At 53.1% G+C, this 23,388-nt stretch overlaps 1 protein-coding gene across 1 annotated transcript in view; it reads left to right on the forward strand.

The window, feature by feature from the left end:
* FA2H (fatty acid 2-hydroxylase) overlaps positions 1 to 23,388 on the forward strand; it is a 53,976-nt gene that overhangs the window by 19,610 nt on the left and 10,978 nt on the right. The window contains exons 2-4 of the mRNA XM_057534952.1: positions 10,503 to 10,595; positions 21,443 to 21,585; positions 22,186 to 22,292. Of these exons, the coding sequence (XP_057390935.1) occupies positions 10,503 to 10,595; positions 21,443 to 21,585; positions 22,186 to 22,292 (343 nt within the window). The remainder of the gene's footprint in view (positions 1 to 10,502; positions 10,596 to 21,442; positions 21,586 to 22,185; positions 22,293 to 23,388) is intronic.

Raw genomic sequence — 23,388 nt, forward strand, 5'->3', positions numbered from 1 at the left:
GCTGGCTCTCCCAGCAACTGTTTTCGAGTCCTTGAATCAGCGACTTGGCCCATCTGTGCCTCCATTTCCCTCATCCAGGGAACACGTCCTCAGGGAGAATTGTGTTGATCCCGATGAGATGTTGGCCACACGTGCAACGTGGTGGTAATGGCACTCACCGTGGAGGTGGCGCAGCTGTCCCGGAAGCCTCGTGGCTGGGTGGGGGGTGGGGATCGCCAAGTAGGCCAAGGTTTGTGCTAAAGGGGGTCGCGGTACACCAGACCCCCCCCACCCCGTTCAGCCTGCCTCCCCAACACAGTGCTTCCAGGTGCTGGGGAGTGACTTCCCAGGCCCTGAAGAAGGGGAGCAAGGCCACCCCTGGCTGCTAGACAGGGAATGGTGGGCTGGGGAGGGAGGTATATTAAGTCCCCTTCATACGAACGAGTTCCGTTCCAAGCGCACGTTCATAAGTCCAATTTGTTCATGAGTCCAACAAAGTTAGGTAGGTACCCAGCTAACACAATTGGCTATATAGTATTTACTATAATAGTTTTATAATACTTTTCACACAGATAATACATAAAAAATAAACACAAAAAATAAAGAACATTTTTTTTTAACTTTGGGTTTATTTATTTATTTATTTATTTATTTATTTATTTATGGCTGTGTTGGGTCTTTGTTTCTGTGTGAGGGCTTTCTCTAGTTGTGGCAAGTGGAGGCCACTCTTCATCGTGGTGTGCGGGCCTCTCATTATCGTGGCCTCTCTTGTTGCGGAGCACAGGCTCCAGACGCGCAGGCTCAGTAGTTGTGGCTCACGGGCCCAGTTGCTCCGCGGCATGTGGGATCTTCCCAGACCAGGGCTCGAACCCGTGTCCCCTGCATTGGCGGGCAGATTCTCAACCACTACGCCACCAGGAAAGCCCCAAGACAACATTTTTAATCTTACAATACAGTACCTTGAAAAGTACAGTAGTGCAGCACAACAGGTGGCATACAGGGGCTTGTATCGAGGGAACAGGCAAGAAGAGTCACTGACTAGAGGAGGGAGAGGAGGTGGGAGATGGTAGAGCTGAAGGATCGCCAGCAACAGGAGACGGAGGGCAAGCTGCAATTTCACTCACGCCTGACATTGACAGAACACAAGTTCGCATCTTTGAAAGTTCGCAACTTGAAGTTTCGTACGTAGGGGACTTGCTGTACTCGAATGCCTACCCCTCCCAGTGCCGTCTGTGTGGGCTGCCACCAAGGGCCTGGCAGGAAGGCTGTGCTGATTGCAAGACCCTGGTTTCTGCCGCCTCCTCAGATCTTGTCTCCACATCTCCTTGGACGCCTCCATCATTTGTTCTCGTTCCTGGTTGGATTCCTTCTCCTTCTGTGGCCCTGAGGCAAACCCAGGGGAAACTGGTTCAGCTTGGATTCGTTTGCTAGCGCTGCCATAACAAAGTCCCACAACCTGGGTGGCTTAGGCAACAGAAATTTACGTGTCACAGTTCTGAAGGCTAGCAGTCTGAGACCAAGGTGTGGCAGGCTTGGTTCCTAGCGAGGGCTGTGGGAGAGACTCTGTCCCAGGCCTCTCCCTAGCTCCTGGTACTTTGTTGGCAATCTTTGGCAGTTTGGCACTTGCAGCTGCTTCACCCTGATCTCCGCCTCCCTCTTCACATGGTGTTCTCAGTGTGTGTGTCTGTTTCCAAATTTCACATCTTTATAGGGGCACCAGCCACATTGGAGTAGGGCCCACCCTAACCACTTCACCTTAACTAATCACACCTGCAGTGACCCTAGTTCCAAATAAGGTCACGTTCTGATGGACTCGGGGTTAGGACATCAACATAGGAATTTATTAGAGGTGGGGTGGGCATAGGGAGGATCAAGTCAACCCTCCCTGGAGGGAACGTCCTTGGTGCAGAGCTGCGTCTCCGCTGCGATTCCCTCCCCCTCACGGATTTGTCTCCTTTCCAGACACCATGAAGGGGAAGAGCGCCAGTAAAAATCCGCATGCACCACCCACTTCTGCTTCCTGACACCCTGCCTCCTCTCGGCTAGCCTGGAGGGAGAAAGAGGCCCGGGTTGCCCTTCGTTGAGCCTTGCTGGGGCTCTGGTCCTCGAGTGCTGCCCGCCTGTCACCAACCCACTCAGGGCGTTGGTACAGCTGGGTGGGTGCACGTAGGCTCCCCGTGGATTCCCTGTTGTGGGAACAGGAGGACAAAACCCTTGCTCTTGCCCGTCCACGCCCATCCTTCTCTGAGGCTGTCCCGGGGGCAGGAGGGCTGCAGCTCACCCAGGCTTTTCAAACTGGCGGACCAAGGGCTGTGTTTGTATTCAGGCAGGTTGGTTTGGCCCACATCGTGTGTTTGTTTTAAACAGGAGTCAAGGGCTTCCCTGGTGGCGCAGTGGTTAAGAATCTGCCTGCCAATGCAGGGGACATGAGTTCGAGCCCTGGTCTGGGAAGATCCCACATGCCACGGAGCAACTTAGCCCGTGAGCCACAGCTACTGAGCCTGCGCGTCTGGAGCCTGTGCTCCGCAACAAGAGAGGCCGCGACAGTGAGAGGCCCGCGCACTGCGATGAAGAGTGGCCCCCGCTCGCCGCAACTGTAGAAAGCCCTCGCACAGAAACGAAGACCCAACACAGCCAAAAATAAATAAATAAATAAATTTATTAAAAAAAAAAAAAAAAACCTATAAACTTTAAAAAAAAAAAAAAACAGGAGTCAAATTTTGAAATCTGGAGATTTCACAGAGAAATCTAGTTTTCCAGTTTTTCTTAGAAGTCGGAAGGTCAGACAACACTGGGCCCCATCCTCACCTGACCTGAACCTCAGTCAGGGCTGCCCCCTTTCCACGGGGTGTGACCCCCTCCAGTTTGCTGCAGTCCCCTCCATTCCCCACAGCCTCCCCCATGCCAAGACCCCACGACAATGACCATAGATTACTGCACGTGTTGCATTTCTTTTTTTCTCTGTACTGCTGTCTCTAGCAAAAGGGCTCCTCATGTTTTTGCTTGTCTTTTGTTTCGTGGTGCCTCGTGTTTTAAGAAAAAGGAGAGTGAGCATCTTTCCTCATAGAAGTAAAGAATATTCCTATGTAGTTAGCCAAAAATAAATAAATAAAAATAAAATTAAAAAAAAAAAGATCGCGGGGACTTCCCTGGTGGCACAGTGGTTAAGAATCCACCTGCCAGGGCTTCCCTGGTGGCGCAGTGGTTGAGAGTCTGCCTGCTAATGCAGGGGACACGGGTTCGCGCCCTGGTCTGGGAAGATCCCACATGCCGCGGAGCAACTAGGCCCGTGAGCCACAACTACTGAGCCTGCGCGTCTGGAGCCTGGGCTCCGCAACAAGAGAGGCCGCAATAGTGAGAGGCCCGCGCACCGCGATGAAGAGTAGCCCCCGCTTGCCGCAACTACAGGAAACCCTAGCACAGAAACGAAGACCCAACATAGTAATGAATCAATCAATAAATAAATCTTTAAAAAAAAAAAAAAAAAAGAATCCACCTGCCAGTGCAGGGGACATGGGTTCGATCCTTGGTCTGGGAAGATCCCACATGCCGCAGAGCAACTAAGCCCGTGAGCCGCAACTACTGAGCCCGTGAGCCACAACTACTGAAGCCTGTGAGCCACAACTACTGAAGCCTGTGCACCTAGAGCCTGTGCTCCACAACAAAAGAAGCCACCGCAATGAGAAGCCCGCGCACTGCAACAAAGAGTAGCCCCTGCTCGCCACAACTAGAGAAAGCCCACGTGCAGCAACGAAGACCCAACACAGCCAAAAATAAATAAATAAAAATAAAATTAAAAAAAAAGTTCTCATCACAAGAAAAAAATTTAAAAAAAAAAAAGAATATTCCTACATGTTTATTCCGCAAACAAAATGAGTCTGTATTATGAACCACACTCTGCCTGCTTCATTCATTGAAGGCACCTGCCCACCTTCTGAGGACAGAGCAGGAACTCGGAGTGCCTTTGCCGGAGAGAAGCACTTCTTGTTCCAAGGGGAAGATCCTCAGGTCACAAAACAAGTTGATGAGGGAGGCTGGTCTAGAACTTTGTCTCTTCATTAAAGCTGAATCTGCAGGGTCTGGAATAAATGGTTGGACCCGGATTCTTCCCCCGAGGGCTGCCTCCCTGAGAGACAGGCATGCTGGGGGAACTGGCTGGAACCTCAGCGAGCTGGCAGGGGACAACTCCTGGGTCCTCTGTGAGTTCGGGTCCGAGGGCATTGAACTCAGTGTGAGAGAGGAGGCGGCGGCTGAGGGAGCCCAGGAGAGGGGGCTGTGGTGTCAGCAGGACCATCTCCATGAGACAAGAGCAGTGGCTCGGGCTGACCTGAGAGGACATCATGATTCATTAGCAGCCGGGAACTGGCACCGTACTGGGAGAAAATAGGGCTGGTGCTGCTGTTTCATTGGCTTCTTTCCCTGCAGCCTTGGACTGTGGCTGGGAGGATCTAAGGAGATCAAAATGCCCTCCTCACCTCCTCCCCCATATTGCCCAGCATGTCCAGTGGTTCCCAGCTCAGGGTGGGCAGTGCCCGCCTACCTAGTCTCCTTAGCAGGGCACATTGACCTTCTCCCCTCAAGTAGGCATCCTGCCTACCTGGGCCCCCAGACCCTAAACAGGCCACCATCTACTCAAATATACCATTCAGCACGTATTCAGGTGCTGACCCCGTGCCAGCTGCCAGGGACAGAGCAGTGAGCAAGGCAGCAGGGTCTCTACCTTCATGGAGCTTGCATTCTGGCTTGGGAGGCAATCACGGGGAAATGCATAGGAAAGCAAGATGCTTTCAGCCCCTGAACTATCGATACTTTGCTAGGCTCAAACAGCCTTGGGCCTGACCATAAAATGCGCTTCTAGCCAGGTCTCCTGCCTTCCTTCCCAGGATGGAAAGGTCAGCAGGGCTCGAGAGGAGGGGTGGGTCTTCAGCTCCATTCTTGCTACCCTGGGACAATCTTGTGTCCCTCGGGTAGACCCTCTAGGAAAGCTGTCATCTGACGCAGGTGGGTTGGACGCCGCATGTCAAGCCACATCCATCAACACTTGGGCTGATTATTCTTGTGAAAGCCATTGTGAGTCTGACTACAGAATTACTCACTTCCCTTCCCCAAAGTCTGCAGCTAATGCAATCTGAAGGCAGGACCCAGAACAATTTCCAAAACCTGGAAAAGAGTACATGTATTCTTCACTTGCCGCTGCTTTTTGGTTTTTAAAGGTTTTTGGTTTTCAGGCTTGCTTCCAGGATCAGGAGAGTCTTTTAAATAATGCATTGTGGAAGTTTCCAAGAAACTTTTTTTAAAAAGTCTTTTAGAGTCTGAGTTGTACCCTAGTCCCTAGGAATGACCTTTACACACTTCTGATTCATAGATGGTGTTTGCCCATGGAATTCAAGGGTGAGCCCAGCTCAACCACAAAATAAACACGGGGCAGGGAAGTCTGGAAACCATGGCCCAGATCAGCGTGTGTGGTGTGGCGGCTCCCAGCAGGACTCGGTTCCTGGAACACCCGCCCCCCCCGCCCCGGTTCGGATGGGAGCAGCCCCCGAGTGGGAATGGGAGACCTTTTGAAAACTCACAACTAGACTCTAGAAAAAGAGTCAATAAAAGACGCACTAGAGGACACTTCCTTGTACCTGAGGGCATTTCTGCTCCTGGCAGCGCCCATGTGCTGCTTGCTCTGGTTCTCCTTGAAATCTCCTCCCGTATTGGAGCTGTGTACAATCTTGTGGTTAATAAACCTGGGCTTCTGCCATGGAGGGCTGTGGTCCCGATGAGGCCACCCAGAAAGCACCTTAGTTCTATTGTCAGTCTGCGATCTATTGGCCAAAAGCCTATCACCCACGACATGACTGCCTTGTGGATCCAGGACCCTCAAGTTGTGATTAGCTGGGGTGGCAGGAGGAAACAGCCTTCTCCCGTCCCTTCTTCCTCTCCTTTCCCCACCCTCCATGGCAGCGCACGGCCCATGCCAGCCCTCAGACAGGCGCTGGTGCAGGATTCAAGGGCAGCGTCCTGGGAGAGTCCGTGACTGCTCAGGGCTGGGGAAGCAAGCTGGTGAGCCCGGTGCTGGGCAGGAGCCGCTCCCCTTCCTCCTGGCTCTCAGGAAAGAGGCAGAGAGCCACGGGGATCCTCCCTCCATTTTCCTCATTCCACCCGGAGTATTTCCAGCTGAACGACAACAGCAACAACAAAAAAAAACCCTTGAAAGTTCTGTTTTCATTTTCAGCCAACATCTCTCTGTGAAACTGGATTTTTAGTAATTTGTTAAGAAAACCTTGGAACTGGAACAAAGACAGCATTTGATCTACTTCCAGTTACACAGAGACTAGAGACCCACACCGACCACCATGAACCAAGAAAACAATGACATACAATTAATGCTCACAAAACAAAATTTTAGGTTGTAATTTCTTCTGCATTAATAAATATTTTTAAATGGAACCTTTTTTTTTTTTAATCCCCCTGTAAATTTGCCAAATGCCCTTCCTTGGGAAGAACTGCCTTTTATTCTGCAAGCATGTGTTTCCTACCTATTTCTTTCATTTATGAAATGCTGCTGCTGATAATTTTTTTAATATATGTTTTTTCATTTATTTATTTTATTTATTCTTTTCTTTTTTGGCTGCGTTGGGTCTTCGTTGCTGTGCACGGGCTTTCTCTAGTTGAGGTGAGCGGGGGCTACCCTTCATTGCGGTGCATGGACTTCTCATTGCAGCAGCTTCTCTTATTGCAGTTGCAGAGCACGGGCTACAGGCGCGCGGGCTTCAGTAGTTGTGGCGCGTGGGCTCAGTAGTTGTGGCTTGCGGGCTCTAGAGCACAGGCTCGGTAGTTGTGGCGCACGGGCTTGGTTGCTCCACGGCATGTGGGATCTCCCCGGACCAGGGCTTGAACCTGTGTCCCCTGCATTGGCAGGCGGATTCCCAACCACTGCACCACCAAGGAAGCCCCTTTTTTAATATTTTTATTTGGCAAAATAAGATGCTGGTAATTTCATGTCAGACTAATGTACTTTCAGTTCTGCTCATGCCTATCCTATGGACTTGGCCAAAGGGCACTGAGAATATATGGCCCAGATTATTGGAATTTGACCCTTGTGTCTGGGCACCACCCCACCCAGCCCAGGGTGGCATTCTAAGATGGTGTGTTCAGTGTCCTGGGCGACCTCTCTCTTCCAAGCAGATGTGCTCACCCCCCATTCTTTATATATTTCCAAGGAGCATGAGCCTGGCAGAGTTTCAGGGCTCCACCCCGAGCAGCACAGCCAGGATCCCCTGAGGTTCCTGCCACATCTCAGGGGTCTGGAGTGTCAGGGGATCGTGGCTGTGCTGCAAAGAACCAACACTGAAACATGATCCACTCAAGAAGTATGAGTGGAGATGTAATATTTTCAAGAGCCCACCCTAGGTAACTTGAGGAGAGGAAACAGTAGTTTCCTGGCCTGTTAGAGTCTATTGTTTGTCCATCATTGGACAAACAAGATCATGGCCCAAACATGCAAAAACAATAAGAGGCAGGAAATTGTAAATACCAACTGAGGCAGTGGGACACATGGAAAGTGTGACTTTTTTTAAAGTTGGAAAATGAAGAGCTCATTTCTGGCTAGAATGGTTAGGGAAGAAGTACATGGTGGTCAAGAGAATATTCTGGAGCCCAACTGCGGCTCTACCCCTCATTAGCTGTGGGGCTCCTTCATGCCTTGGCCCTCTCATCTGTCAAGTGGGAATAATAATCATGCCTCCTTCATATGGTTGTTATGAAGATGAAAGGGCTGGGCACATGGTAAGCCTTCGTGAATATTAACCGTTGTCATCATGCTAGATAGGATGACATTTGAGAAGAAAAACGCGAGGCATGTTTAGAAAATGGCAAGTCATCCCTACTGGTGAGAGGGAAAAATTAGGGTTAATTCAAAGGCGTGACAGGAGAAGAGCTTGGAAATACAGGGGAAAGACGTTAAATACAAGGAAGTCAAGGATAAGCCGACCTACAGAGGAAGATAGTGTGTTCACTCTTAGGAATGTGGTCAGAGGGTCAGACTATAATGTCAGCTGTTGGAAACGTACTCCCGGAGCAAGGAGCAGGACCAGTGTTAGAGAGACGTTGCAGAGTCTTCTGAGCTGATGTGTGATTGGCACGTTGCAGATGTTCAAACACGTATGTCTGTGGATGAGTGGGTGACAGCAGTGGGTGTGGATCAGATCCTTGTAGGAGGGAAGAATTAAGGGAAGAGGCAGGGGACCATAGTGATACTTCACTGAGACCACCAGCCCCTGAAGAGGAGGCGGATATGGAACCAGGGCTTCCGTCCCCGCAAACTCCCCTCGATGATCCCATTTATTATTATTATTTTTTTTGACCATCCCATTTCTTAGGGTTTCTCTGGTTTCCATCGCCTTCTGCCCTTCTGTTCATCACTACTCTGGGCATCTCAGTCTTCATCACAGTGGGTCTGCAGGTCCAGCTCGCCTCCTGGGCCACACAAGCTCTCCACACCACACCAGCAGCAGCAGCCCATGAAAAAAGCTTCAGGTGGCCATAAGCTAAGTGAATGAGCCGCATAAGATGGAGGTCAAAGTGCCAATGGGAGCTCAGTTCCCATGGCCTGAAATAGGATGTTCCATGTGGGGGAGGCATGAGCCCTGCTGGGTTCTGGCCTGGTCCCATCACACCCACCTTGGAAGAGGAGCAGGAACCAATCATTATGCTTAGAGACCCTGTTATGTCCTAAGGAGGTCTTGTGGAAAAGCAGATGGCAGTGGTCCTCATGTATGTATAAGCTGCCAGGTGAAAAAGAGCCTGTACAGTCCTAGAGGGGAAGAGCCAGGAGTGGTCCCTGGAAACTGAGGCAGCCAGCTGAGCAGAAGGGAGACTTTCCCAAGGACTCGAACTCTCGGAAAGCAGCCCAGCCTTAGGTGACCAGAAGCACGGGCTGGATACACGAGTGCTCTGTGCCCAGTGCTGGAAAGTAATGACCATTTCTTCTGCTTCCAGTGGTTGTTTAGATGCATGTGCCCCAAACAGGTCTGTGTCTGCCACTCAGGGATGTCTGAAAAGTGTAGCGCAGACAAAAACATCAAATGCTAATTCGAGTGATAACCCCTTCCCTGCTTGGGATGGGTGGACCCCAAGACAAGCCTTTTGTGGAGAGAGATGGATGGAGTTGTAGTGAATGAGAGGGGTTGGAGGTGCAGAGAAGGATTAGATCACCCTACTTAAGAAAGGACTTGGGGTGACCAGGAGAAAAGAACTATCCAGCAGGGAGGGAGAACCAATAGGTCCATGATTGGAGGCGTTCGGAGGTATTTCAAGGGTAGAACAGAATTAGAAGGGACAAGATTCTTATATGACATTTATATTTGATACTTAGGGAGTTTCCTTGTATGAAATACTATAAAATCCACTCCATCCTCAAGAGATCATCAGAGTTGCTTTTTAGAAGAATTCAGGTATTAGCATGGTGACAAAGACTAAAAATACTGAGATACCCAGACCAAGACAGGACCATGAAAGCCCGCTTTTACTTGGGTTACATATGTGTTTTCCCAGAAAATGACAGCATCACTGTCACCATCAAGTTCTCTTGGTTCATTTGGAAGCAAAAAATGTAAGAATCATAGCAACAGAAACCCCAACTGGTTGCTCAAACACACTTCTTGGGTTCTTGCCAATATCCAGGTTCCAAGGGCCCCTTCTCCATGGCCACCACAGCTTCCTTTAGTCACAGGGACTCAGAGGACACCCCCCCCCCATTGATAAGTGCTCTCCCCACCCCTTCTGGAGGGAAGCCTGCATTTTACCTACGTGCCGGCCTGCCCTCTCCGGCCTCACCTCACATGACGTCAGGGCCAGCTGGAGCCATGTGATTTTCCCAGTACATTCCATTTCCTTCTGCCTTTGCCTCTTTGCTCCTTCCATTTGACCTTGAGCCCATCTGGGCTCTCCTCTGCCAGTCCCGCCCCGCGTGTGGCCGCTGACCCACACCTGGGAGTTCCTGGAGGGACGGCTCCCTCACGCTCTGCTGCCTTTCTTTCTTGTGGGCACGTGGACCTAGCTGCCCAGCCTGCGGCCCACGAGCTCTGTAGAATTACCAGGGAGAGAGGCAGGTGGCGTAGTCATTGGGCGTGACCCAGTGAGCCTGCCAGGTCCCCTGGTGCCACCCTGTGACTCTTTACCTGACACCTGCCAGGGGCCTGGGAAAAGGCTGGCAGAGATCTTCTGGGCCAGGGCATTCCCACCCACTGCTCTCATTTCCCTCCAGGCTCTCTGCCAGCTTCTCTCCTCCCCCAGATCTTTTGCCTCTTGTTTTTATGGGTATTATTTCCTCTTTCAGGGAGAAGAAAAGTGCAGAGGTTAAGACCACCCACATCAGTGTCTACCCTTTTTCAAGTGCACTCGGTGCCCTTGATTTCCGCCCACCCTGCCCTGCCATGGTGCTCCCACCACTCCTGACTGCCTCATCGTGGGGCAGCTGGGGGTTCTCTTCCCTCGCCCACTGTGGGTAATCCCCTTGTGTCTTCTCTCCCCAGGGTTCCGTGGAGAATGGGGCTGTGACCTCTGCAAGCACTCAGAAGACAGACCCTGCGATGGAGCCAAAGCTCAAAGCAGTGGACTGGGACAAGGTAGCGGGCACAAGACAGGGTGGGGTGACGGTCGGGGCTCCCAGGGCCGAGGAGAGGGTGCTTGGAGCCACAGGCTATGGTTATTCATGATGTTTGCCCAGCGAAGATGAGGACCGAGGAGCAGGTGCCCACAGCTCACAAGCACGACCTGGGGCAGCAAACCCGGGCCGAGGTTATGGTGGGTCTGGGGAAACGGTACACGAGATCTGTGCAGAGCCAGGCTCCAAAAACCCCAGAGGGAGGTCTCCCACAGGGACCCCTGAAGCTGAGAAGGGCACGATGACAGGGTCAGGAGGCCCAGACACACCCAGCTTGGCCAGTGCACAAGGCAGAGCTGCCCCAGGTGCCGGCGACCACTCGCAGGAGTGACCGGCGTGGGAGCCAGTCACTGAGGCCAGCAGGGAAAGGGCTGGAGCCTTCTGTAGCATGTGGCTGCAGAGCCCGATCACAAACCTCTCCTGGCGCTCAGAGACCAGCCTCTTGCTGTGATTAGGCACACCCATTTGCTGGTTAGGGAAGTCCTAAAGGAGCTGGGTAGTTACAGGTGGCAGTGGAGCCAAGAGGAGGAAGGGGTAACGTTGCCTGGGGGCTCTGGAGAGAACCAGACCTGGGTGTCATTTCCCTCCAACCTGGATCATGGGCCTTTCTTAATGTCATGGCGTCATTTCCTCCTGTAATAGACATAAGTGTATATGTCCATAAATGTCCCCAACCTGTGCTGGACACTGGGAACAAGAGACCAACAGGACAGGCCATTGCTTTCAGGGAGCTCACAATCTGGTGTGGAGGGCAGATCTCCCCCCAGACATGTTATTACAACATGGGGAGATGCAAGAAGCACACCCAAGGGACACAGGTGACCAGAGGAGGCCCCCACTGATTGTTTGCTGGGCCCCTTTTGCCAGGACTCCTGAGGCCCTGACCCCAGGAACTTAGAGATGGCATCTGTCACGTGGGAATCGCCTCTGCCTCTGGGGAAGCCCATCAGCCCAGGGCAAAGACGCCTTGGGGTGCTTCACTAAAGAGGCCGGGACAAGTTGTCCTGTGCCCCATCCCCTTCAAGCAGGCCTGTGACCGAAAGGGAAATTGAAGGCCATCAAGGGGAAAGGCTTGCATAGGCCACGCAGTATGTCCCCAGAGGGCTCACTGGACCTGGTCTCCTGACCTTGACGCCGGACTCAGCCACGATTGCTCATTGCCCAGGCCACGGGCACAGGTTGAAGGTCTCAGTACAAACGGCTGACTTCTCTGGAAACTTTGGGGACCTGGGCTTGTTCTGCACGAGGGCAGGATGGAGGGGGAGACAGCCAGCTTGAATGGGACAAGGACCTTGGAAGCTGGTGGAGTCAGGACCTCGACTTGAAAAAGGAGGAGCTGTGGTGGGAGACGAGGAGGGTGTGGGGATGAGGGTGGGACCAGAGAGTGAGCTGCAGCATGTCGGGCTCTGGGCTCAGCAGCCAGTGGACGGTGCTGAAAGGACCGCAGGAAGAGGGGTCCTTGGGGCCAGCATCTGTGGGCTTGGTTTAGGGGTTGAAGGTTGGAAAGAAAATACAGAGAGCTGAGCAGGCCTGGGGTGGGGAGGCAAGAAAGAATCATGCTAGAAGGGAGGGGACTGTCACATGAGCCTGGCTGGGGATGGGCAGATCACCAGCCCTGCTCAGGGGAGGGGTCCTCCCAGTTTCCCTGGGCTGCCCTCGGCACAAGGCAGAGGGATCAAGTCCCCCAGGCCTGTTCCGCCATCCACCCCACCCCCACCCAAGGGGAAGAGAGGCCTCCCCTCTCCCTCCTCCCCCGGGCCCTGCCCAGGCTCCTCTCCAGCACATCCAGGTCATACCTGACTCACCCTCCCCGCCTCTGTCATTCTCTCTCTCTCACACGCACTTTCTCTCTTCCTCCTCTCACTCTTCCTTTGTCCCTGGGCTGAGAGAGAGGGGCAAGGGCTGGCCCAAGAGACGGTGTGGAGACCCACTGGGAGCAATGGGGGGTCAGCTTCGTGCCTCCCCCAGGCCCTGAGAAGACCCGGCACGAGGGGCTCACTTCCCAGGGAGAGTGAACAGTGCTTTCCTTGCTTTTTTTCCTTTTTTATTCATCTACCACGTGGTCAATCCCAGCCCCTTTGGGGGGAGACGAGAGGCTGGGAGACCCCCATCTGTTTCTGACCCAGGCCAGGGTCTGGACCTTGAGGAGCTCTAGAGAAAGGCCAAGAGGGCAGCAGCTTTGTCTCAGCTGGGGGTCCCGGGCCTGGAGTGGACTTGCCAAAGTTAACCCTTCATGTTTTGCATTCACGGGAAGCCCCTCTAGGTGCTGCTAAGGAAGGGAGTCTTGGTTACCATGGCCCAGCCTCCCTGGTCCTAGAAGCTGGGGGACAGATTCAGCCATGCTGGAAAGAGTGAGGGGAAACTGGGATGGGGGTGCTGGGGCAGAGAGTGGAGGGTGGAGAGTTCTGAAAAGACAGGAGAAAAGGCCAGGAAGAAGCCCAGGGGGCCCTGCCCTGCTTAGAGGTGCAGGATCGTCTGACTTTCCAGCTCTGCATGGGATTTTATTGGAACAATTTCTGAATCATACCTTCCATCACCTCTTGGGCAGGACCCAAGTTTCCTTGTGGGACAAGAAACCAGGTTGTAGCTCCTTACCCCACACTACGCCCTACATGTCACTCCCTGCTTCCTGGAGCCCAGCCAGCTCGGAGCCTACCCCAGTAGAGGTGGACAGAGCGCCCACTGCTCCTGGCTTCTGGGCACACCTGTTCCATTTGTCCCACGGCCTCTTTTGCTCCTTCACTGTGTCCTTGGCAGGGCTTCCCATTGGGGGGCCAGCATCCTGGGAACCAGACTGAACTAGTGTGATTTGAGGGGTTTGCAGAACCCCCTGCCCAGATCCCCCTGGATAGCGGAGTTAACATTGAATTAACTCTTCTTTCATTGAGCCCTTTGGCATAGGGTAAGAGCTTTAGGCTAAGCACTTTAATGAAATTATCTTTTATCACCAACACAAGGTGATAATGATCCCGATTTAACTAATGAGGAAGATCTTCTGCCCAAGGTCAAAGTCACTCTGCTGGTTAGGTAGGGGGTCACAGCTGAGCCCCCTGCCCTGCCTCCTCCGTGTGTCCTGGAGCCCTTCTGGCCAAGAATAAGACCCTGAGGCCCGTGACTGGGAGAGGGGGTGGCAGAAGGCAGGGAGGAGGCTGAGCAGGTACTCAGGGAGGTGTCTTCAAAGCTTGGCCGCCTCCTCTCCGCATCCTGCTTCCCTCAGGCTCCTGGAAGCCACCAGCAGGTGTCAGAGCAAACTGCAGCTCCCCAACCTCCCTGCCCCTACACACACACACACACACACACACACACACACACACACTCACACACACACACACACACACACACACACACACACACCCCTTGGCATCAGGGGCTGCCTAGCAAAGATGTTGATTTTGCCCGATGAGTTTTACCCTTTCACGACCCTCACATAAGTCACTGAGAACTTGGGCAAGTAGCACCTGGATCGGAACCAGCGCCCCTCGGGCAGCCGCCCCTGGGACAGGGCCGACCTCGACACCATGGGTGCTGGGTTCCTTCCCAGGACTCTGCCCCCCAGTCACCTGGGGCCCCCTTGAGCCTCCCTTCTCCCTTTGGCCTGCCCCAGAGTAGGGGTGTGGAGGGTCTGGCTGCAGAGAGATCCACAGGAGGTCCCCAGGATTGTCGTCCTGGCCCCAGAGCCTCTCAAGTTTCCTCCCTGCCCGTCCCCTTGCCCGGAGGTCTGGGCCCCTCTTCTAAAGAGCTCAGCTGTGCTCAAAAAATACCCCCCGGGGAGACACCAGGTAGGCAGGCTGGGCACTGCCCTCTTTGTCCCTGCAGGGGCAGCGGACAAGGCAGGCTGGGGAGCAGGAGGTGCCACTGGGTGACCACAGGCAGTTCCAGCCTGTTTCTCCATCAAGAAGAAGGAGGAAATTATTCCTGCCCTGTATCGTGTGGGGTATCAGAAAGTGAGTTGCCAGTGAAAGACCACCCCACCCGGCCTTGGGCTGGGCAGCCGGGGCGGGACTGCAGTGGTACTGGCTTTCTGCACAGCACGCCATCCTTCCTCTCTCCCTGGGCCTCCGCCCCTTTGCCCCCTGCTCCCTGTCACTCTCATCTCCTGCGCCTTCGCAGTGGGGAGCATAAGGCCACCTCCTCTGGGCACGGGGAGGTTATAGGGCACGGGCGGGGGAGGCAGAACCCGCCCCTGTGGACTTGAGCTTGTCCAGCTGGGAGCCCCCAGTTAGATCTCAGGGGACAGGCCTGCACTCACCCCTGCAAGGCCACCAAGAGCCGCTGCACTGGACACCCCTGCTGGATCCCTCACAGCCTCTGTGCCAGAGAACCCACTGCCGTGCGGGTCCTGAGCCGGCTGAGAGCGGGCCTCCTGGCCCTGTGGTTAGGACCTCGGGTCCTGAGCCGGCTGAGAGCGGGCCTCCTGGCCCTGTGGTTAGGACCTCGGGTCCTGAGCCGGCTGAGAGCGGGCCTCCTGGCCCTGTGGTTAGGACCTCGGGTCCTGAGCCGGCTGAGAGCGGGCCTCCTGGCCCTGTGGTTAGGACCTCGGGTCCTGAGCCGGCTGAGAGCGGGCCTCCTGGCCCTGTGGTTAGGACCTCGGGCTCCGGAGCTGGGCAGCTGAGGTGCAGCAGACGTAGCTGAGCATCTAGCCTAAGGCTCCTCATCTGTCAAATGAGCTCATCAGAGGCCCCGTCTCTCAAACTTCTGGCTTCCAAGAACAATGGACCTGAAGTCTGAGCCCAGGGGCCTGTTACAAGGATGCAGAAACAGCGGCTGGAATTCTCATCCTTCACGGGCACCGCCCCCCTTCCCGCCCCCGCTCCTGCTGGTTGGAAGTCGCTCCCCCACCTCCCTGGCCCAGAAAGCTGCCCTGGAGCTGTGAGCTCTGGGGTTTGGGTACACATTTCTTTCAACAGTCGCCTCAGCTCACAGCTGCGGTGGTGGGAGGAGCTGCTGACAGCAGCTGCCCCCTCTCCCCACATTTGCCCCTCGCCCTGTCTGGGGATGAGCAGATTCCCACTCCTGAGCTGGGGCTGCCCCTGGAAAGAGTTGTGTGCCACCTGTCCCCTGTGCTGCCCAGGAGGAGGGGCCTCTGGGGAATGGGTGGGGTGAGAAAAGAGGCCCCCTCCCCACCCTGGCAGCGCCCTTCCACCCACCCTCTGGGCAGCAGGCTGCCCTTTTCCCCCGCTGGCCCTGCTGCAGCTGCATTCCTGGCATAGCCCGGGGAGACTCCCTCCCCCTCTCTCCCGTTAGGGCAGGGACAGAGCTGCATGGGGGAGGGGAATGGGATGCCAGGTGCTTGGGCCAAACTCACCCTGACTTACACGTGTGCTCCCTGGGACTTGGCCTGTTGCTCTGGGTCTTTGAGTTCACTCAAGCCCGCCCCCCACCACCACCCTCAACAAGTGCACTCAAGAGCAGTTTCTGGACGTATCCTCACCCTCATCCATGCAGTCTGGCTTTAGCTGGGTGACCCTGAGTGAATCACTTGCCCTCTCTGAGCATCAGGTTCCACAGCTGTAAAAGGAGGATTTGCTCTCGTGAGGGTAGCAACAGAAACCCCCAGATGCCTGGGAACTGGAGGCGTGATCAGTGGCCTGTTCCCCCCTCCTTCCCCCACCCAGCCTCCTTCCGAGGCCCGCAGACCTTTGCTGACGCCTTCCCTGTCTCCCCTGAGCCTTAGGAAGTAGGGGTGGGAGAGGGCCAGGAGCAGGCATCAGCTCTGGAGGAAGAGAGCCGTTTATGTGGGAGGGTTAAGGGGCCAAGGGGTCCCGGCCAGGTAGAGTAGGAAGTGAAATTTATCCTGAGTCCCTTCCCACCTCATGGATCCGAGCCATCATCTCTTGTCATCCTCCCATCTCAACCAGCTGCCGTGTTGGAAATGACCAGCGAGCGAGAGGTGTTGAATTAGCACCCACCTGAGACTTGCTCTTCAGTGAGCAGGACTGGAAGAGAATTGAGAAGAGACACCCTGTGTGTGCTGTACTGTCTAAACCAGGGTGGAGCCCACGGTGAATGTCCCAGCTCCTGGGAGATCGTGTGGAGGGTGCTACGAGCTCGGGGGAGGCGGGAAGGGCGGCTCCTACTGCAGGACCAACCAACCCTATCTGAAGAGTCGCCTAACCCCGCTGGGCCTCAGTGTCGTCCTTCTCAAAGTGGGGAGGAAGTCAACCAAGCTGGATTTCTACACTTAATGTGGAAGGATAGCTTTACTGCCCCTGGAGTAGCAGGACTGCCAGCAAGGAGAGTGCAGGTGTCAGCCTTTGAGGACTGAGGGGGATGTTTGCAGAGAGGAAAGTGAGCCTTCTTGGGATTCCTCCGCCGTGGTCCTTCATCCCCCAGGGTGAAGTGGCCCTTCCTGGGCACCAATGAGGGCTACCTTGCAGAAATGCACGGGGGGCTAGACACAGAGCCCAGGTTCCAGGCCCTCCAAGGCCAGCCAGCAGGTCAGAGGACCCTTGGGACCAACTCAAGACAGCAAGTCCGCCCTTTGTACAGTGGCCAGTGCCCAGTGGTCTAGCCAGGGAGGAACCCAAGTCATGTCCAAAGATCCAGTGGGCAACAGGCCATCAAATGAGAGACCCTTGTGTCTGGGAGGAGAGGCTGGCTCTGTTTCCATCATGCCTGTAAACAAGCAGCTCTCCGGCCATCTGAGTCCAGCTTCTCCATACATTCTCTGTCCTGTTCTGTTCCCTTCGCAACAGGGTGTTAGATTCAGGCTGGAATCCCTGCTTGGTGCTAGACCTAGACGTTTCTTCCTGGGTCTCAACTGAATCAAGCTTATGAATCCCATACTGTTTTCTGTTCACTTTACAAAATAAGGGCAAAACGGATCAACAGAAAAAATTTTCCCAAGCCACTGCTTGTCTGAGAGAGAGGCCTGCCTGTTCACATCCCTGTGCCACAGCTGGAAACGTTCCTTGTCTAAAGTAGCTAAGTCTGAATTAAGTGTCATGTGTAACATGCAAAAGTGGAACACGTAAAAACCAGGGCTTTCACTTGAGATAGATGGTGATAAGCTATGGATGAGTATTATCATCCTTTGAACAGCAACTAAGAAATATACAAAAAGGCATAGCTAAAATGCCAACAGAGCAGATAATATAGAATATTTTTAATTCTTGATCAGCACAAACAAGTCAAGAAGGGAAGAACAGAGGAGACAAACAGAGAGCAAATAGCAAGACAACATTAAATGTAAATGGACTGAATACTCCAATTAAAAGGCAGAGAGTGTCTGACTAGATCGAAAAGCAAGACCCAACTATCACTGTCTGCAAGAGATGTACTTTAAATTTAAAGGCATGTGCAAGGTGAAAGTAAAAGGGTGGGGAAAGAAAGACCATGCAAACACCAAGTATAAGGAAGCCTTGCTAAAATCAGACAAAGTGGACTTCAGGACAAGGAGTATTACCAGGGACTATTTCCCAACAATAGAGGGGCCAATTCATCAAAAATGTCTTAACTGGGCAGCCTTGGGCAAGTTACTCAGCTTCAATTTCCCCATCTGCAAACAACAACAATAAAAGTACCCACCTAGTTATGGGTACAGTGAGGATCACAGGATTTAACTCACCATGCTTAGCACATAACCAGTGCTCTGTGACTCTTAGCCCTCAGTGTTGTTGCATCTGGGACAAAGCCTCAGGCTCTCACCACGATCCTGGCTGAGCTTCTTCTGAGGTGAGGCTCTGCAGGCTGTTGCAAGATAAGATGTAAACACAGGCCACTACCTGGTTCCTCCAGTTCCCTTTCCGTGTGTGTGTGTGTGTGTGTGTGTGTGTGTATAGAGACCTGAGGCAGAGGAATGGGACGAATGAGTCAGCCTGCATCCACTAATCCGTTTGCTGCTAGACCCAAAGGATGAAGTCAAGGAGACACTGGGACCGGGCCAGGAGGAGTGCAACGACCAGGTGGGGTTTGGATGATTGCCTGGTTTAACTGGTCCTGCATGGGATGGCTCCAGGCTGACCTGGGTCATCTTCCAGCCTGAGAAGCATGAAGGCAGTCAGCACCTGGGACCTGCCAAGTTCACATGGCAGGAACCACAATTATCTTTGGGCCTTTCCCTCTGGTCGCCGGCCCAGAGAGAGTGCTTGGTGACCTTCCCCACTTGCCCCGAGACCCCCAGCCCCCTGCTCCAAGGCTGTAATGGCAGGGCTAGCTTCACCTCTGGCAGGGCTGGGAGCCCTGCTGGGGCTGAGCCAGCTTTGGCATGGAGGCCAGTGCAAGGGTGAGGTTCCAGCTGGGGCTGCAGGCAGGTGGGTTTCTGAATCACGATTGATTCTTTCTCCCAGGCTTCAGTGCTCTTCCTCCACATCCATCCCTTGCTCTTCTCCATTCCTTTCCTGACACCACGTCCCTGTCACCCGCAGTAGCCGCCGAATGCCCTGCATTGGACGTTCATTGACACCCACTGAACACCAGACACTGGGCACATGGTGCCCTCTCTCCTATCGTGGGTGGTGGGTCCAGGCACACCCAGCTTTACAGACGAGAGAGCCGAGAGGCTCTGAGAGGTAAAGGCACTTGCCCAGGATCCCACAGCTGATAAAAGGCAGAGTCAGGCTTTGAAGGTGGTCACCTGACTCCAAGGTCATTTTTCTTTACTGATTTTGGTCTAGATTAATCTTCAATACACCGACTCATCAGAAATCTTCAAGGGCTTCCCATTGTCTTCAAGGGCTTCTGCAGCCTCCAAACTGTTTTGACCTTGCATCCCTATTAAGTAAAACGTTTTGAGCACATTCTCCATTATATGTCCGTTTAAATTATCTACAAATTATTTGTGCGAGCTAATGTACTCTTGTATTACGTACATTAGAAAACATTCAAATATGGTTTATATATGAAAGAAATATATCAAAAATAGTCTCTAATATTTTCTCCTCACCTCTGGGGATCAGCCTGTGAGTACCCCTGGGGTACACATACATCCCTACCTTGGAGACAGCCAGCCTGGAGGATGAAGTGACAACTCCTGAGCCTGATACTGGGTGTTCTGTCATCTAAAGCTCTCAGCAGATCTCTTTCTACTGCCCCACAGACCAATGTCAAGGAATCAAATGGGCCACAATCATTCTCAACTCCACATCTATGCCCATACTCCCTCCCCACCTCCTTTCCCTTCTCCCCCTTCCCAAGTATTCCATATTGTATGAGCTCCAACCCAAACCCTAGGTTCTGTGCAAAGCCCTCCTCTCCTACCCTAGACCTGGGCATTTATACCAATCATTCTGCCTCCCAACCTCAGCCTGCCTGCATCACCATTAAATTATCTTGCCTGGCATGTCTCACCTTGCTGAGTACTTTATGTGGGTACCATTATTATTACTTCCATTTCATAGCTAGGTAAACTGGGGCTCAGAGAGGTCAAGTAATTTCCCCAACATCACACAGTAAGTGATAGAGCCTGTCTCTAGAGTCTGAACTCTGCTTCAGCACTAAGCTATGTGAAGCAAATATGGTCTCTTACATTGTTATTTATTCTTCCCAGCAACTAACATAGAAATATAGATATATGTCAAGCAAAGTGCTGAACGAATGATTGTTTGAATGGGTGAATGAATGAATTACACAGGCCACCACGAATAAGAAAGCCCTTGGACTTCCCTGGTGGTGCAGTGGTTAAGAATCCACCTGCCAGTGCAGGAGACACGGATTCGAGCCCTGGTCTGGGAAGATCTCACATGCCGCGGAGCAACTGAGCCTGTGTGCCACAACTACTGAGCCTGCACTCTAGAGCCCGCATGCCACAACTGCTGAGCCTGTGTGCCACAACTACTGAAGCCCACGTGCCTAGAGCCCATGCTCCGCAACAAGAGAAGCCACCGCAATAAGAAGCCCATGCACCACAACGAAGAGTAGCCCCTCCTCGCAGCAACTAGAGAAAGCCCACGCACAGCAACGAAGACCCAACACGGCCAAAAATAAATAAATAAAAATACATATATAAATTAAGGAAAAAAAAAAAGAATCTGCCTGCCAATGCAGGGAACATGGGTTCGATCCCTGGTCTGAGAAGATCCCACATGCCTTGAGGCAACTAAGCCCATGCGCTACCAACTACTGAGTGCACACTCTAGAGCCTGTGAGCGGCAACCACTGAGCCTGCACACCATAACTACTGAAGCCCTCGTGCTCTGGGGCCTGCGTGATGCAACTACTGAAGCCCGCGCCCCTAGAGCCTGTGCTCCACAACAAGAGAAGCCACCGCGATGAGAAACCCACGCACTGCAATGAAGAATAGCCCCCACTCGCCACAACTAGAGAAAAGCCTGTGCACAGCAACGAAGACCCAGTGCAGCCACAAAAAAAAGAAGAAAGCCCTTGTTGGAGGAGAAAGGGCCTACTTGATTCCTAGTACAGAATGTATTGGCTCCTATACCTAAAGAATCCTGGTTAAGACTTCAAGCTTCATGCATGGCTGAATCTGGGCACTCAGATGTCATCACCAGGATTCAGTGTCTCCAGCTCCTGGCTTGGCCATCCTCTGTGTTGACTTCATCCTCAAGCAGCCTTCACTGGCAACTCCAGGGTCATGCCCTGCCAACCTAGCAATCCCAGCAAGAGGAGAGGGTTGTCCGATGGCTCATTGCACCAGCTTAGGCCATGGGCCTATCCTGGATCCCATTTCTGTGGCCCTCGGGTTGGGATGAACAGTTAGTCCCCAGGCACTGGAGCAGGAGGGTTGGTAGCTCCATACAGACCACATAAGCTGAGGTGGGGCTGGGGAGTAGGATGCTGTAACCAGGAGATGGGAGAACGAATGTGCACAGGTGTGAATTTCAAGTGTCCACTTGACTTTATCTCTTGCAGGACCTGGTAGACTGGCGGAAGCCCCTACTGTGGCAGGTAGGCCACTTGGGAGAGAAGTACGATGAGTGGGTCCACCAGCCGGTGACCAGGCCCATCCGCCTCTTCCACTCAGATCTTGTCGAGGCCCTCAGCAAGACTGTCTGGTGAGCCCTGTTCTCGGACCATGGTGGGCTATCCCTCTCTCCTGATGGTACCAGTCAGATGCAAAGGGGAAGGGGCAAATGGATCCCTCCCTGGAGCCCAGAGCTGTACTGTAAGCTCTTGGCGATAGTGGAACATGCCATAGGCATAATCCATTCATATGCATGATTTTGTCCACTGAGTGACAATCCAACATGTAGCCAGAAACCACTTTGAATGTCACTCCTGTTCTATTCCAGACTCCTGTGAGGGGTTTCTAGCTTTCCCTGCCCATGGTGGACTATTTTGCCTGCAATTAGCCCCTCTGCCACAAGAGGTCAGCACCTATCTAGCTGCACTGTCAGCCAGAGGGACTCTTTTTTTTTCCTGCCAGTAATTCATCTCAGAGACTGAGACAGACTCACAGCTCCTCTCTTCTTTTCTCCTCCTCCCCTCCCCACCCCCCACATCAGTGTCCCCTGGACCGCAGGTCTCCATATGCTTTGTGGACATGCTTTGGTATCATTTCATCCCCCTCTAGTTGAGAGGTGTGTCTCTAGGGAAGCTGGACCCTCTCGAGCTTCTGTGCATGTATATCTCTCACCCTGACAACCTTCTTGCAGGTACAGCGTCCCCATCATCTGGGTTCCCCTGATGCTGTATCTCAGTTGGTCCTACTACCGAACCCTCGCCCAGGGCAATGTCCGACTCTTCACGTCCTTCACCACAGGTAACGTCGGGTCCTTCCTCAATTGCTCCCGTGGCTCCTGAAGGCCGGAGACCTTGGTGCTCTCCCTGGTCCTGAGTTTCTGAGAACATAGAACCCTAAACCATATCACAAAGATTTTAAAATGAGGTCTATCTGTAGAAATATTCTTCCAAAAGAAATGTCAGACCTCCCCACCCTCCACAAAATGAGTTTTAAAAAACAACCAGCCACACATTAGCAGACACTAAATGAAATCATTTCATCAAGTGGTGTAACAATAAAGACGGGGGTTTCTCACTGAGTCTAAGAATAGAAAAAGTGTGACCTGGGATTGTTCGTCAGGAAACTAAATGAAGTCATTTCACCAGGTGGCACAGCAGAGAGCTGAACTTGGAATGGTTCACGAACAGAACAAAGATTAGAACCTGGGAGAGAAGGATCCCAGAGTGTCCTAGAATGTCCCCCAGGGCAAAGGCCCAGCGGCAGAAGCCCTGACTCAGAGTAGCAACCCACTAACCTCTACTGAGCACTTATCACATGCCTGGTGCTTTCCAGGGACCATCTCATTTAACCCTCCCAACAGCCCCACAACAAAGGTACACCCCTTTAGAGATAAGGAAATGGAACCTCAGGAAGTCAAGCGAGCAATTCAGGGTCACGTGGCTAGGATGTAGATGCTAGGTGCCACCCAGGTGGGCAGGGGACAGAGAGAAGGGCTGACATGGGGTGACTTCCAAAGAGCCTGTGAGGCTGAGTCTCTCAGGGCAGCCACAGGTTTGGGCCTCTTCTGCCAGCCTGCCTCCCAAGTTCATCACCTACCTTTGGTCTCCAGGCACGTGCCACCTGCCCAGGTAATCTGTCCGTCCTGGCAGAACCTGCCTTGGGGAAGTGCTTGCCCATGGCAAATGGCTCAGACAGAGGCTGGGTAGGGGGACAGGTGGGAGAGGGGTACTGGGAATAGCTCTGGTGGGCTTTCCTCTCCTGATCACATGTCATGTTCCCAACTGTGAGCCTCTGAACCCCTGTCTCTGCCAGAGACATCTCATCCCCCTCTAGTCGAGAGGTGTGTCTCTAGGGAAGTTGGACCCTCTCGAGCTTCTGTGCATGTATATCTCTC

The sequence above is a fragment of the Balaenoptera acutorostrata genome, chromosome 19, assembly GCF_949987535.1.
Source record: "Balaenoptera acutorostrata chromosome 19, mBalAcu1.1, whole genome shotgun sequence".
Classification (NCBI taxonomy): Eukaryota; Metazoa; Chordata; class Mammalia; order Artiodactyla; family Balaenopteridae; genus Balaenoptera; species Balaenoptera acutorostrata.